The 15,973-nt window shown below is 40.4% G+C and overlaps 1 protein-coding gene and 1 non-coding gene across 2 annotated transcripts; one reads left to right on the top strand and one right to left on the bottom strand.

Moving 5' to 3' along the window:
- Nucleotides 1-963: 963 nt before the first annotated feature.
- On the bottom strand, nucleotides 964-1,168 carry LOC117968976 (small nucleolar RNA U3). The gene has a single exon (XR_004662433.1). It is a non-coding gene; the product is annotated as a small nucleolar RNA U3 (small nucleolar RNA).
- Nucleotides 1,169-3,492: 2,324 nt separating this feature from the next.
- Nucleotides 3,493-15,710, top strand: LOC131703166 (zinc finger protein 184-like). The gene is made up of 10 exons (XM_059006129.1): nucleotides 3,493-4,258; nucleotides 5,660-5,980; nucleotides 7,066-9,581; nucleotides 9,878-9,949; nucleotides 10,859-11,325; nucleotides 11,545-11,574; nucleotides 12,346-12,877; nucleotides 13,298-13,318; nucleotides 13,861-13,914; nucleotides 14,904-15,710. Exons 1-3 carry the CDS (start codon nucleotides 3,988-3,990, stop codon nucleotides 7,815-7,817), a joined length of 1,344 nt encoding a protein of 447 aa, XP_058862112.1. The 5' UTR covers nucleotides 3,493-3,987; the 3' UTR covers nucleotides 7,818-9,581; nucleotides 9,878-9,949; nucleotides 10,859-11,325; nucleotides 11,545-11,574; nucleotides 12,346-12,877; nucleotides 13,298-13,318; nucleotides 13,861-13,914; nucleotides 14,904-15,710.
- The last annotated feature ends 263 nt before the right edge of the window (nucleotides 15,711-15,973 follow it).

Genomic DNA, 15,973 nt, shown 5'->3' with positions numbered 1-15,973 from the left:
AATCGATTCGAATCTGTTTAATTTCGGCGGGAAAAATTGAATATGGATTGTTTCGACAAAACTGCGAATATTACAAGAAACATTACATTTGAGTTATAATAAGCGTTCTTAATTATTGAACAATATGCTTTTGTTGGTATGTCATTTATTTCATGTATATCGCTGCCTCCCCTGGCATGCATTCTGTTGTACTTTGCAATTCAAAGGTTTGGTTGTGCATTGTTCTAAATCGAGAGTAGAACCGAGGCCAGTTTGAATTTCGGTGTTTACATTCATATATTATGTTTTTTGTTTATTAACCCAGTGAAATACACTGCCCAACTCTCAGTGTATTCATAAACCTTGATTTAAAAAAAATAAAAAAATAACTGATTGATAATGTTGGTTGTCCAGTTTGTTTACATGCTCTCCATTTGCAAGCAGCAGCGCTTGCTGGAGCATCTTGAGAAACGCAGCCGTCTGTTTAAGTGAGAGAGAGAGAGATCTCAATGACACGACACGTGATCTTCGTTCTGTTTGCACCAAGATCACCTCGAACAACGAAATGGACCTGGATCAATATGGAGATGGAGAGATTCGCCTGTAACAGAACTCCCATAGGCTATACTGCAGAACGTGTCTATTGCCATTGTGCTTTTTCTTTCTCCACTAGATGGCACTCTTCTCTCATTTGTAACGTCTTTATCTTTGGTTCATTAATAAAGAAACGGATGCCGCTCTTCCTTGTAAGTGGGGATAAGCACAGGTTATTTTCAAATGTAATGTCTTTATTTAAGCTCATCTAGTCCTGCGTAGTGCAAATCACATTACTATATTTTTATATCAGTCAAGGCCTATTTAAAGTGTTCTTAAATTGTTTTAACATTAGCATTGATCAATTTGAAATTTGCTTATTGATTTGAACAACTGAACAATTGTAGGCTTGATGGTTTCTTTTTTCTGCGTTTCTACCAGTATGAGATACGCACTCAAAATGTGTCCCCTTCCTTCAACAACCCCCGACTGAAGATTGGAGTGTCATCACTAGCAGCGAGCAGGTGCCCGAAAACAACACTCATTGTCAGCTCGGTGCTGAGAAGAAAACACTCCCACTCCTCCTGGTGGATACCGAGACCAATCCCTTCAAAACATGTTTCACTCTAGAAATGATCCTTGCAAATATAGTCTTAACTTTTATTGGCAGACCGTCGCCCCCAACTGGCAAGCTCTACTTCATATGATACAATGACTGGGCAACAACAAGGTGTTACATTAACAATACAAACCAACTTGAGACAGCCAAGTCGTTAAAGCAGACCTTAAGTTTGTCATGTGATACAAAAGCAAGTTTTCGCATTTTTGCATTGCCTGCCTCGTCAAACAAGCTCGAGTCACAACACACAGCGCTGCTGCATCGGGACACAGAGGTGGATTTTAAAGCGACTGAATCAACGAGCTGAGTCTACTTTTTGAAGAAATTGAAAACATACCTCTCGTCGAAATATTTGCTATTTAGTTAATACATTTATTTTTTGAATTTGCAAATGGCAGACTGCATTACCAATAAAAAACTATAGGACAATCAGTATTGCTCATATCAAGCTGTGATGTAGCCTATGAGAATCGCTGGCACAATTCAAGGGGATTTAGCTCAAATGATAGCGCGCTCGCTTAGCATACGAGAAGTAGCGGGATCGATGCCCGCATTCTCCAAATAGTTTTAATGTATCTGCGTATTTAGTCCCAACGCATTATGGAGATAAATACAAAGTGTGACAATTCTTTGTAACAGAGACGCCAGCCCTACATGTGTATTTAAAAGCAGGCTCCTAATCTGTAATATTTCCCAGACTGAAAACTGCAGTGCGCCGTCCATCGTATGCCTTCCGAGAAGCACAAAGGGAGATTTTTTAATATATTTTTTTAGCAATGGAAGAGTTTGTGTTATTTGGGACTCAATATAAATGGCTTGAAGTTTGCTTGCATTGGTTTGAATACATGTAATTGTGATTACACCCAGAGACGGTGTTTTTTTCATTTTCTTAATCCCATTAGAAGATGGCACTGTAATATGTTATTATTTCCTCCAATTACACTGAAGAAAAAATGTGTTCTGTTTTTTAGTTCAAAATAATACAAAACAAAAATATTCTTGCTGTTTGCCGAAACCCGGATTCGAACCAGAGACCTTTAGAGTCTTCAATCTAACGCTCTCCCAACTGAGTTATTTCAGCTTGACAAGCCGCCTTTTTCGAGATAACATTCTTTTTTAGAACAGTTGTAATATAATTAAGTAGATTAAACAATCCGCTAGTAACATATATAATCTCAAAACGCTATAATTTATGTAAACTCTTATGAAAGACAAGTATCCTTGCGCATTATATCATTCTTGATTGCGAAATGTAATATTAATTAATTGCCTACAGTCAGTATTTTAGAAAATCTACTTTGCTAACAGAATCATGGAAACGTTGCAAATCAGAGATGATCCGTTTTCTTTTCTTCCAAATACGGTATGCAATGTATGCAACTTTTCTGCCCACTTTGATCACAGGCAGTTTCATCCTCCAGTTTCGGCTGCCAATTCCAATATTCTGTCTCTCTAAAGCATCTTAAATCGTGGAAAGCGATCTTTGTTTACAATTACACTGAAGACTTATTTTGTTCTTCCAGGCTTACAATTAGATATTTTCTTGTTTTTAAGTAGATTTTGTGAAGCGCATATGGGGCGCTATAGGAAATATATATGATTAATTGATTGATTGATTGAATGTTAGCCTGCGTTCGGTCTGGCAGGTTTAATTCTTCAAAAGACAACGCCGAAGGGTCTGATAAATGACATTGTAATTATCTGAGATGATGCATGTAGACAATAATGTAAAAATGGTTGTTTTCGAATTTGTATCATTTAATTTCATTTTTCTTTTTAAATGTAGAGCTGTTTTATAGATATTAATGTATTATTATTAGGCTTGTAGTATTAATATTATTCATAATGTTCATTATTAACGTCGGTATTGTCGGTATTAAACACAGCCAGATATGAGGTTCAGTCCAAACAGAGCGCCGAACTCAGCGAGGTCCAGCAGGGGACAGTAACTTCACACGGGGCCATTTCATCAACCATCACCTCACAAACACAAACAAGCAAATCATTATTATTTTCCATTTTTAAAAGTCGCTCAGCGCTCTCCTGTAGCAGAGCGTTAAGTCATTTAAATTCAGCTCCGTGTGCTTTCTGAGCGGCTCACTTACTTAACGCGCCTGAATGCATCGCATTGAACACAGCGCTGAAAGAGCCAACATGGAGAACTCTGGCATCCAGTTTCATAACCGCCTCGACACGGAGGCCAGCCAATCAGGCTCACATGCTGGGGATAGAGTGTTTCTACAGCCAATCAGGCTCATATGCTGGGGATAGAGTGTTTCTACAGCCAATAATACGCGATGGGTCCAACCAGACCCGCCTTCTGCTAGTGACGCTATCATTTCAGTTCAGGAAATAGAGAGGTTTGTTTTGTTCATGTGTGGAGAGGTGGTTGCAGTCAGTGATGATTTTACAACACGCTGTCTCCTGCTGTTTAAAGTATTTAGGCTGGGATGAAATGTTTTCTAATAATTAGTGATTTTTGTGTTTGTTTATTACCTGCACGGAGTTCCGTGAAAAGGAAAGCATCCCTTTTCTGTGTTGAATTTCACACACAGAGCGGAGCGCGTCAGTCGCAGCTACAGACAAGTCGAGCTTTTCAATGAGATGATTTACTGAGAAACAAACGCGTTGAAGCTCCAGCAGAGCTCTGCGCGATTCTGAAAGACCAAAGTAAAGTTACTCCTTGCAAAGCCTGTTGTTTGTGTTCTTTCTTTATCACACCAGAAGAAGTGATGAATATATTTGAATGGGAAGGCTACAGTAAAAAATAAATATTACTAAATAAAAACCGCAGGCGGCGTTTCTGAATGAAAAGAGGATTCCGCTAGACCAGTCTGAAACTCAAACCAGTGAAGATGGACGGCAGCGTGTCCGTGTCGCTCTTTCAAGACGAGCTCGCCTCTACCATCGAGCTCGCAGTGAAAGCGGCTCTACACACCGTCTTGTGCGCGATTACTAAAGCTGTCGGCAGCAAATTCACTGAATTACAAATGGAAATGGCTGGAAAGGAGAAAGAGAATGAAAGTCTGAAGCTGAGATTGGAAATATCAGAGAACGAGCTGAAAGCTGTGCGAGCGTGTATAAACGCTGCAAATGAAGACATTAAACAACCTTTAATATTTCAAGGTAAGATAGATTTTATTGCGTGATATTGCTTGGTCAATCCAGCACCTTAAACTACCTTTGTGATCTAATATCAACATACAGGCAGCAGCACATCGGGTTTCAGTGTTTGATTGAACTGTTTGACTGCGAATCTATTTTTAGATAAATGGTTTCATTGTATTCAGCTCATGTGCTGTTGAGTTTGTCTTTGGTACAGTCGCGGCTCATTCGCTGCTCGTTCTTTTGCTTTAGTCCTGTTTCCTTCTTGTTCCACACACACACACATTTACACGATCTTTCCAGAGCTCACTGTGTGAATAAAGGGGGCGGCAGCAGCACCCTGCCTGCACCAATCCGCTGTAAGATTTTGGACCCGAGTGGTTCCTCAATTAAGGGTTGAAGTTGGAGGAAGTAAATACAACACAGTAAGGTGTCAACTGAATTGTATCATTTTATTGAATCTCTAGACTGAGTCTCTAAATAAAGTACTTTGTTCAGCTGATGGTAAGCAGAATTTGGAAACGATCGCTCATATTGCTTATAAACATTTACTAATACAGGTTATTATTTAAGAGCAGAGATGAGTTTGCACAGGATACATACAATAGGGAGAGCCACACCATTACAAATGTATTTTAATACTACAAGGTATGTTATTGGATTTATATCTACAGGTCACGTGACGTTGCTCAAGTAAGCTTCCAGTGTTGTTGCTAATGATTATTACACAGGTGGAGTTTGTACAGAAAACATATGGCTACGCTTTAAAAAGTTTGAGTTGTGTAAATCACCTGTTTAAATGAAACTGCTTTGAGAATAAGCAGGTTATCCTGCTGCAGTCGCTTGTCAGCTCATTGTATTTGACACATTGAAACTTGCGTCCTGCGTTGACCGTTTCCTTCAAAACCGTTCTCACAATACAGTATCAGGTAACAAAAAGACATTCCTCAGACACTTTGCTAAGACTGCAAGTCTCCAGGCTTGGTTTCTAAGCATGTTTGCAGTAGAGAAATGGATGTTTGCATTAGAACAATGCAAAGGCAGAACGGCGGTCATGATGGTGATTGACAGGGAGGTAGAAGTGGATGCAATGCTCCAGTGTGAGGCTACAGGAGGTGAGAAAGCCCAGCAGCACTGAGGCTTGTTTTGTACAGGACGTAGAATAAAAAGATGTTCATATGAAAATGCCTTTTCCTTCACTTTGTTCATAGGAACACAAACACAGTGTTAACCGATAATTGCAATGTAGAATAACAGGAATGGTATCAATACCATCATGTACCTAAACCACCAAACTATTATACCGGCTCAACCCTATACGAAATAACTGAGGAACAGTAACTTTAAATCCCTGATCAAAGCAACCAACAAACCTAGCTAGTAAGTAAGAGATCTAATTGTATACAGTTTTGTTTCCCACAGATCCCAAAGAGAGCCACGCTATCCCTGAATCTGAAGCACAAGTGGGGCCAAAGATAGAAGCAGCTTACACACAAGAGGAGTCCTTTGAGCAGGAGTGGTGTGCAAGTCTAATGCAGGTTACAGAGCTGGCATGTGTTAAAGATGAAGAGGTCCCTCAACAGGAATGTGTTCCTATTAAAGAGGAATTCATAGAGCAGGAATGTGTCCCCATCGCAGAGGAACTTCCTCATGAAAATCATGTCTGTACACTTGAGGAGAACAACAAGCTGGGATCCAACCTGTGTGATGACTCTCCATCTGAATGTGAACTGGGATTCAGAGGTAATCCTACAAAACAAGCAGCATTGAGCTGCCTATTCATCCTGCAGAACCTGGTACTGAACACCAGCAGTGTGCTTGAGATTCATATTTTAACAAGGGGAGCTGCCAAACCAGTATGTCAACAAGGACATCACTGTGCTTGCTCCTGAGGCACCTGCTAGATGTGCAGCCAATGCCACGCCTCTTTAGAATGCTGTGAGATCAGCGGTGTCCAATCACGCTCCTGGAGGCCATTCCACTCCACATTGAACAGGTTCAGTTATATAAAGTGATACTCCTGTGTCTGGATGGACACCCCTGTGTTAGATCTTTGCCTTTCCTCATTCCTGGTAGACTGTTTGCAGTTGTGCTGCTCCCACAGCTTTACAGAGCTGCAGGGATCACATGTCCCATCACTGGGTGATGCCAAATCCAGTCGGGTTCCTCAGCGTCACCAGAAGAAACATTTCAGTTGAGAGTTTCTGTGGAGAATGTATGCAGCAGGATCACCAAAATGAGAGTTTATTTTATTTCATTTTTAAAAGCGCATCTCATGTCAGCTATCCCGAGGACTGTAATGTTTGCTCGCAACACCACATTTCACTTTTGTGTGTCTCACAGTAAGCATTGCTGTGTTATTATTGTCACAGTACAGTAAGTACGTGTGTGGAGGTGTTCTGTACAGCAGACCAGCGAATCAGTTTCAGCTGGGAGGGGATTCTGGGAATTGTAGTTTTACTAGATCTTTGCTCTACAGATATTTTACACAACAACATTTGATTAATAAAAAATGAGTTGTGGAAAAACCAAACCACTCCAGCCCTACATGTTCTGCATGTCGTGTGTCTTCAATACAGGCAGAATAAAAAGACACGGTGCAGTGTGTGGGATTGCAAATGGAATTTCTATATGAATTATTGTCAAAAAAAATAAATATATATTAGATAAATTGCTGTGACAGAAACTTGCGGGACACTAACTGGTAAATGGATCCGCCTCATCTCAAGCAACCAATCACTGAACTGCTCATTCACTTGTGTTCAGAACAGTGCATGTGGAAGAATGCTGTACAGTAACCTTTGTCTCTCTTCTCTTTCTTTCTTTAGCTTCTAAAGTAGATGAAGGAGAACACGACTCCACTCCATCACCCCAGTGCAAAAACTCTTCTAGAGGCAAACCACAGTGCAAGAAACACAGAGAAACAACACCCCAAGAAGAGTATGTGAAGACATTGAGAACTCACTCAGTTAAAATCCCTTCTTTACAAGACAGACACCCACTTACTGTGGAGAGTACAGAGACGGCACATTCTGTGTGTTTTAACAATTCTGAAACCCAGGGCAACTTGAAGACCTTACCTCATTCTATTAAAGGTGGGAAGAGTTCCTGTCAATTAGACGCTCCTGAAACTCACAAGGGAAATCCCACAGGAGGGACTACGTTTTCCTGGGCTGATTGTGGGAAGAGTTTCAATAATATATCACTGCTTAAAAGACACCAGCGCATTCACACAGGAGAGAAACCTTCCCACATACAGACCAGTGATAAGAGTTTCACACAGTTAGGAAATCTTCATTCACACCAGCACATTCACATAAGAGAGAAACCTTATCACTGTACTGAGTGTGGGAAGAGATTAAGTAATTTAGGAAACCTTAAAATCCACCAGCGCATTCACACAGGAGAGAAACCTTATCACTGTTCTGTTTGTGGGAGGAGATTCAGTGACTTAGGATCCCTTAAAAGGCACCAGCGCATTCACACAGGAGAGAAACCTTATCACTGTGCTGTTTGTGGGAAGAGATTCAACCAGTTAGGACACCTTAAAAGACACCATAACATTCACATAGGTGTGTAATTCTATCCCAGCACTTAGTGTGAAAAAGTGAAGTCAGTTGCAGACTCTTACAGGACTAGAGAACATTCTCAGAAATGCAGACACTTGGGGACAACTAAACAACAGGAGTGCATTTGACTAAATACAGAAATATTAACTGAAAACAGAAGTGGCTTGATAAATCTGGTCACCCCTAATCACAATTTGTTCAGATCAAAAACTCACCAAAATCTGTGTTCATCATGTTGTTGAGCATTCTGATTGTGTTACATCACATTAGTAATATATTAAATAGATTGTTATTAGGAGTGCAAGTTTCTGTTTTTCCTCCTGCATTGCTCAGCCTCTTGCAGTGTGTTGTGTGGAATCTTCCCTGATACCATGGTGAATCTGCGGTACCTCAAGATGCAGCACAGTATACCACAGTTATCATGCGGGCAGCTTGAAGTGGAAAATCAATACTGTGTCCAGCAGGGTGCACCAGAGAGCTTTTAGCACGTTAATGGGCTGCATACCATTGCTTCTTAACAAGGTGATTTCTGCTCCCGATGTGTTGAATACTCCCCTCTCTCTCTAGTACTGGTCTCTCTGCTGTGCTTGAAAGAGTGACTACAGTTAACTTCAACTTTTTAAAACCTTTAGTCTCCTCTAGTCTTTTTTTTTTTGTTCCAGACTGAATAGATTTAGTTCCCTCAGCTGTTCTCTCAACATATTTAGGGTTGGTTGAGTGTACAAGGAAAACAACTGACTCTGGAGAGGAGTTACCAATCAATGCCAGCACACTGGAGATCCAGAATTCAGAACACAGAACCAGGGAGGACATTCGGCCCATCAGTGCAGCAGCTGATTGATCTCAATCCTGTTAAGTTGGGTCTTAAAGGATCCCAGCCCTAACAACATGACTTGGTAACCCATTCCATCCCCTCACCATACTCTGTGAGAAGGTGTCTCCTACCCTCTGTCCTATGGCTATCCACACTTAATTTCCAGGAGTGTCCTCTGGCCCTGGTGTCAGTGCTATGCTTGAGGTATTAGTTTGGGTTAACTTTAAGCCCTGGGATTAGTCTTCACCTTTATGATTGCTTCCCCGTTGCTGGTAGAAATGAGTCTGTCACAACACCAAGGTCTTTCTCTCACACCCACTGGGTATTTCAATCCTACTTTTTTCCTACTAAAAAGAGACTTAGTAATACAATTGTGAAATGTTTCAATAAGAAACAGGCACTCCACACCGTACACCAGCTGACTGATTTGCTAATGAAAGAAGCAGCTCAACCACAACACCTGGTATAATGAACATGTTTGTGAGCCAGGTGTTTGCAGTACTGTACTGTAGATATGAAATTCCAGAGAATGCTTCATTTTGCATGACTGATAACTAATCATTCTGTTGCCTTTAATACTGTATATGGGGCCACCTGTCTGCACCTGCTGATCCCAGCACTGATCCTGCACTGTGTTAAGAGAACAATGGAGATCACAGACACTGTGTCAATAGATTTGGATCATAGGGTATAGAGGAAATAGTTTTCAAGTGAAGTATGGAAATTTGGAAGAGGAGGGCATCACACAGTATCACAGTGTAGAGAAAGAAATGGTCCTTGATGAGGGTTTAGTGGTGAAGGAGTGCATTTGCCTGGGAGAGGGTATAAAACAGAGCAGGGTGGAGGGACCAGAGCAGCTGAAGAGTGGAAAAGCAGCATCAGCACCTTGTCAAGATGAAAGCCTGGACTAAAAGAGCCATTCTCCTCTCGGTCCTGACAGCATGGCTTCTGTCAGGGGCTGGTAAGACTGCCTTTCTCCTGAGTAACATGGGGAGGGAGGGATGGATTGCATTGAATGCCTTCAACCTAAAATAAATGGGGGAAGAGATGTCATTGACTGACTTTCATCAGAATAACAGAAGGGTAGGGAGATAGCAGACAGTCTTCCATAAGATAACATAGTGGAGAAGGCAGGCTTTTCCTCAATGCTGCGTCATTGAATAATCAACTTACCATAAGAATATCCTTATTTGTTCTTAATTTGTACATTGCCATTTAAAAGAATGATTTCACCCCCTCCATTTCCTCTGTGCGCAGATGCAAGGAGCCTCCTTGAGGACTCTGAAGAGCTGGGAGATGATGATTACCAGGCCAGCAAGAGAGAACTGGGTAAGATCCATTCTTCCAGAACTCAATCCTATATTCTCAACACAGAGGTTTGTCTACTTGTCTTGGGGATTGATTTGATGAGCCTGTACTCCACTAGAATAAGACACAGCATTTAAAGAACTTGAAAACTCCCATGTGTTGCATCAACCACCTCCAACCATGGGGACCACTTATTACCCCTTATTAAGAGGCTGCTTCAGACCAAAAGGATTCCCTGGTACTGTAAAATGCAGCTGTGGCTTATCCACGTGAATAGCCAAATCAACCTGTCATTTCTTATCATTTGTAAGAACTTATTAGAAATGAAACAGTCATCAACAGTAAATATTTAAATATATTGGGGGGGGGGGGAAACAAATCAAGGTTTGCATCTGAAATTTCCCTTCGAGTCGATCTTGCCTCCTGCTCATCTCTTCAATAAACCATTGCAGGGTGTGAATAAAATACACTGAGATTTTAAAATGTTCATTCAGTTTGATTTACCTTTTTCACAAAATATACATATCCTTGAAACATACAGACCTGCTCTTAATATTCAAACCACTTTTTATACAGCAGATTTAATATAATAATTTATTTAAGAGATATTAAAAATGCAAACTGTTTACTGCAAGTTGATTTATTACAGTTCCTTTCCTTATATAACATGTGGCACTTTAAAGTGGTTTATTTATATAATATTAATTCAACTATTCTACACTGTTGCAGTTATTAACAAAAGTGCAGAATTTTATGACCATAATTACATGTTTTCAATACAGATACAAAAATCTTAATAAAATAATAAAATCCCAGTTTTCCTAATCGGTCCGTTTGCATTCTCCATTCCATGCTGTCATTCCTTTCATAGCACTGGATACAACACAGGACTGCTCTCATTAAAAATGTAACCACAGCCTGTGTTTACAGATCTCAGCAACACTTTGGAAGACTCAGAGGAGCAGGAAGGAGCACTGGAGAACAAGAGAGCGCTGGATAAGGAATGAAAGAAAGAAAGAAAGAAAGAAAGAAAGAAAGAAAGAAAGAAAGAAAGAAAGTTTCTTATTTGCAGGATTTAAGTTAAGCAATGACAAAAAAGCACAGTCCACATAATTTGTTTAGAAACCCAACCTGACTAATCATCACTAATCATGCATAACATCAAGGGCTACTGTATATCCAGAAATCTCATGGTTAAACCTCACAGCTCTGCATTGCAATGTAATGGGGAACTCTCTGCCTCCCTGTGTTGAGTGTCCTATCAAGTTGTGCTCTGCAGTCGAGGGACTCCTTCATTGCTTCATGAAGCTCTCTTCCCCCTGTTCCAGAGGCAGAGGATTCAGGTGACAGTGATGCTGAGCTGGACAGTGATGGACTCAAAGGAGAGCGGGAGTTGGGTGACTCCTTTGAAAAGCACGTCTGGGTAGTGTGTGGGTACAACGTTAAACCTTCAAGAGGAACACATTGTGAATTACAGATGATAGACTTAAGGCCAAACCCCAGTGAATCTGAACACATTTAGCTGCTGTTTCTCTACTGGCACTAACTCAAAGTGCCCAGATCTGTTTCCTAATGTACGTCTAAGTGTATAAACCTATTTCTGTTTTACCTGATAGGAGACAATATGATGGAGAAAAGAGCTGACAGTGAGTACAGACAGCCTATAGCTTCTTCTGTTGAGTGTGTTTCTGTCTGTCTGTCTGTCAGTCTGTCTGTCTGTCTGTCTGTCTGTGTTACACTGAAGCGGATGAGGAAAACACAAAGCTTGAGAGATATACACTTTGAAAATATTTCACCTGTTTGCATTTAACATGTGAATTTAAATGTGTTGATGCAGCACCTTTAATAAGACATATTGTATTAATTGATCTCCTTAAATGTCAGTAAGAAGGATCGCCCAACTGAGATATAATAACTTGACTAAAAGGTTGTCCTGTTCCCTTACCTTTTTATCAATCAATATTTATTTTATATAGCACCTTTCATAGTTGACCACAGTTGTTTTGTGCATAAGTCTGTGTGATTCTTTTCATATGTAATGCAGACTGAAATATCTTTCTGTTAGTAAGTGCCATCACCATCTAGTGCATAGCAGTGAATTGAAAGCAGAAGGAAGCGTGATCCAGTTACTGGCTCTTCTATAAAGACACTTTGACTGATCCAGCCTACATTATGTACATATATCTAAGACAGGCAACTAGAACTGAAGAGCAGCTCCTGAACTCAGGTGAAAACATCGTAACACACACTCTAACAAAATGAAATCTGAAGCTCCGTACTGTTCAGCAATCTTCTTTAATGTACATTGAAATCCTAATCCAAATTTGGAGAGTTCCTCAACATGGTCTGTGTTTAAATAGAAGGGATGCAACCTACTGTTTGTTTAATGATCTTCACGTGCTTTCTGTCTCCTGAAGTGGATTCTGAAGTGGTCCTGACACAGTCCATGGTAGTGAAGAAGGATGCCCTGTCCAAAAGATACTACAGAAGTAAGTGTGTGTCTCTCTGGAGCTGGCTCCTGGTTTGGGTGAACTGCATGGATTGTAGACTGCAGGTCAATTGATTGAAGACATTGAGAAACTCTTCAGTATTACAACATATTCTACCATGGAGTGGTTTCATAGTTGTGGACAGACTGGAGGAAACACTTTGAAATGAGCCCCTTGGTGTCTTCATTAAGCCTGTAACAGCTGTCAGAATCAACTGATATTCTCAGAGGAACAGAAAACATTCCAGTAAATGGAACACAAACATGAATATAAAGTGAACTATTAAATCCAATAACCACTGTTTCTGTTTTTCTTTTTCTTTGGAACAGCTTACTGTTGTAAGTATTTTATTTAATTATGGTACATTAATATGTAGAAATGAATTGTATATATATATATTTAAATTGTATTTAATGGTGTGTGTTTATTTCATTTCCAGATTACAGCATCTGTGCTCGTGGTAAGTGTGAATTTGATATTTTAATAAAAATGTGACTGCACACTACAATACAATACACATGTACTGTGCGCTTCACAAGAAATGAATACATGTTAACAATGGGGCCTCCTGCAGCTGATGTTGAGAATATGGAATGGGGTATTATTGTATAATAGTATGAATGAGCTGCTCTTAATAAGAAATGACATCTTCATTTAATACATACTCACATAGTGAGGTGTTCTGTATCCTGTGGGAGGGGATATAAAGAAGGAGCCCTGGCTTTGGATTTTGCCAATAATAGAAATGTACAAATAGAGAGACACTCCTTTGAAATATATAGCTCTCTAATACACTACTGAGGCCCCATTCTTGTATAAAGCAGCCACTGCAGTGACTTCAAATGGACTGAACTCAATATATCACTTTTATCTTTCACAGTAAGGTACAGATGCTACTATGGTAAGTAAATGGATTCTACTTTATTTGATGCAGCAATCAGTGGGTTTTACTTATTATTTTCAATCAGGGCATGAATTGTTTATCAGTGTAGCTTTGCTGAGAGGCTTCAGTGACACAGTGGCTAGAGTGCAGAGCTGCAGTGTGGAAGGTAGTGAGTTTGAGCAGTTCAATGACTAGAGTGCAGAGCTGCAGTGTGGAAGGTAGTGGGTTTGAGTAGTTCAATGACTAGAGTGCAGAGCTGCAGTGTGGAAGGTAGTGGGTTTGAGCAGTTCAATGACTAGAGTGCAGAGCTGCAGTGTGGAAGGTAGTGGGTTTGAGCAGTTCAATGACTAGAGTGCAGAGCTGCAGTGTGGAAGGTAGTGGGAGTGGCTGTGCCGGGATGTGAACCTCCTGGTATCAAGCCCCTTTCTTTAACCACTGGGCCACTGTCCCTGAGTAGCTCAGGGGGTTGAGTTCTGGGCTACAGTGTGGAAGGCAGTGGGTTTAAGAAGCTCTGTGTTAAAAATAGACTGTTCCTAATTTTCTTTTCTTTTTTTGTGTAGCTCATCACTATCACTACTATTTCTACTACCGTCATGGGTACCGCTGCGCTCGCCGTGAGTATGCCTTATTATTTCTGTATACATTGGTTGAGGGATATATTAGAACAATTTGAAATAGAAAAACAAGTGTCAATCCATATCAGTTTAGAACATGAGGTCGACCAGGTCAAATATGGATGGAACTCCAAGAGAGACACAGAATTGTTGGAATAAGTTTTATAACAGATGCCATCCATCATAATCCTTCAACTGGAAATATCAAGACGAGTTTATGATTCATCTTTCAACTGCATTGTCTCAAACTATTGATCGATTGAGGTCATTCGTAACTTATTGGAAAGAGGAGAGTCTAACCTGTCTCCTGCAATCAAGAAATGTATACTTAAACTTATTACATGTGTGTGATCTCATGCCGGAGTAACCAACTCCACAAATAATCCCAGGAGATCTGATTAATGGGATTGCTGCTGTTTTATGGTGTGCGTACAGTAGTTCTCTGTGGGAGGTCATTATGTCAGGGTTGGCTTTGAGTTGAGAAGAAGGGTCCACTGACCTCAATCTCCGGTGGAACTTTTGTCATTTTAGTGAAACAAAATATAAAAGCAGGGGACAAAACAGAGGAGCTTTGATCTAGGATTGCTCTGAATAAAACCTCAGAAACATGTTTGGCATTTGAACTAGTATAGAGGGTTTCTGTGTCTTTTATTGATAGGATTGTATTGAGAGGTTGTGGTGGCTCCACAGTTTAGCAGTTGATTCCATACCCTTTGGGATTGTGAAATTGCATGCTGAATTACACAAAGCTTTATTCAAATTTGTAATTCAAATGAGTGCAATACAAAGAGTGTGGAGGATGCTATCTACACATGGGAGGGAGTTCAATTCTGCATCTCAGTGTGACACTGATTGTCTATATTATTAGACAATGCTGACCATTACCACCCCACAGTCTCATTACCTAGCTGTGCAATGCTCTGTAGGGTATGGATCAGAACAATAGCTTTTCTGCCCAGGTTGCTGATAATGTCTTCAATTGGTTTCAGACTGGCGTACCTACCGCTGCAGGCGATGCCAGCACTACTGAGAAGCAGCAGCGCCCAGGGATCACAGTGCTGGAGTTTACCTGACAGCAGACCTGCAAGCAAAGCTTAAACACACCAGCAACCTTCTTTTGTAGCATGGCTGTAACCTTTCTGTTGTGGTCCCTCTCCCCACACACAGCTACAGCACCCATATTTATTTCTATCAGGCCATTCCCAGTTTGTTTAAAACAGCTGCTCCCTGTTGTGCATTTGGTCAGTCTCTTCAAGGATGTATAATAGAGAAAACATTGTTTTTCTATTGGGTGATTCCCTGCCTCTCATGAAGCAGGTCTTTACATTGTATGGAAAGGTGTCCTTATTTAACATGCTGTCTCAGATTCTCAGTGAGATCACATGCTCACACATGTTTGAATAGAAACACAGCTGCACATGGGCACATATACAAAGCGTTACTTGGAGAGCGTGCTTGATTGATTTGCCCCAGCTCATAATCACTGCACCGAGTCAGGTTTGACCAGTAGACTCCTTTCTTCTCCCAGCTCCTCACAGCCACCCTGTGATGTCACAAGTGTCCCGTGACAGGCCTTGTTCTCAGACTGACAAAAACATTGTGTTTATATAGAGATTTTCTTCATCTCTCAATTATTTTAAAATCTCTTTATTTGCATTCATGACAACAAATGCTCAAACTGTTGACCAGTATAAATGATGTCCTGCCAAAACAACAGTATCTGCTTTTACATGAAACTGGGTAAAAGCCTCTCTCTTTCTGTAAAGCTTTTTCAGCATTAAAACTATTAGCATCAATGTCTCGTTTTGGACTGGTTTATTTCTCATGACATGTATTCTTGTCATACTGCCACCACTGAAATCACTCAAAAAACACTCTTTATTGACAACAAAGAACTCTTTTCAGTGCCAGGGAGGATTCATGTATTTCCTCTTTCTTCTGCATTGCATATTTAGTAAAGGAGAAAGTGCCTGATTGTTTCTATAATGTCATCGGTTTAGCCGTTCAGAAGCACGTTGCTCTTTCCCAGGTAATTGTTACTTGCATATTGTGGGTAAAC

The sequence above is a fragment of the Acipenser ruthenus genome, chromosome 32 (assembly GCF_902713425.1).
Source record: "Acipenser ruthenus chromosome 32, fAciRut3.2 maternal haplotype, whole genome shotgun sequence".
Taxonomy (NCBI): Eukaryota; Metazoa; Chordata; class Actinopteri; order Acipenseriformes; family Acipenseridae; genus Acipenser; species Acipenser ruthenus.
The sequence above is the reverse complement of the archived record's forward strand: the minus strand, read 5'-3'. Positions and strand labels throughout refer to the sequence as shown.

Excerpts from the sequence above, each read along its gene's own strand:
- LOC131703166 (XM_059006129.1), top strand. The coding sequence starts at position 3,988 with ATGGACGGCAGCGTGTCCGTGTCGCTCTTTCAAGACGAGCTCGCCTCT. Across the intron at positions 4,259-5,659 it reads ACAACCTTTAATATTTCAAG|ATCCCAAAGAGAGCCACGCT; the intron begins GTAAGATAGATT and ends TGTTTCCCACAG. Across the intron at positions 5,981-7,065 it reads ATGTGAACTGGGATTCAGAG|CTTCTAAAGTAGATGAAGGA; the intron begins GTAATCCTACAA and ends TTCTTTCTTTAG.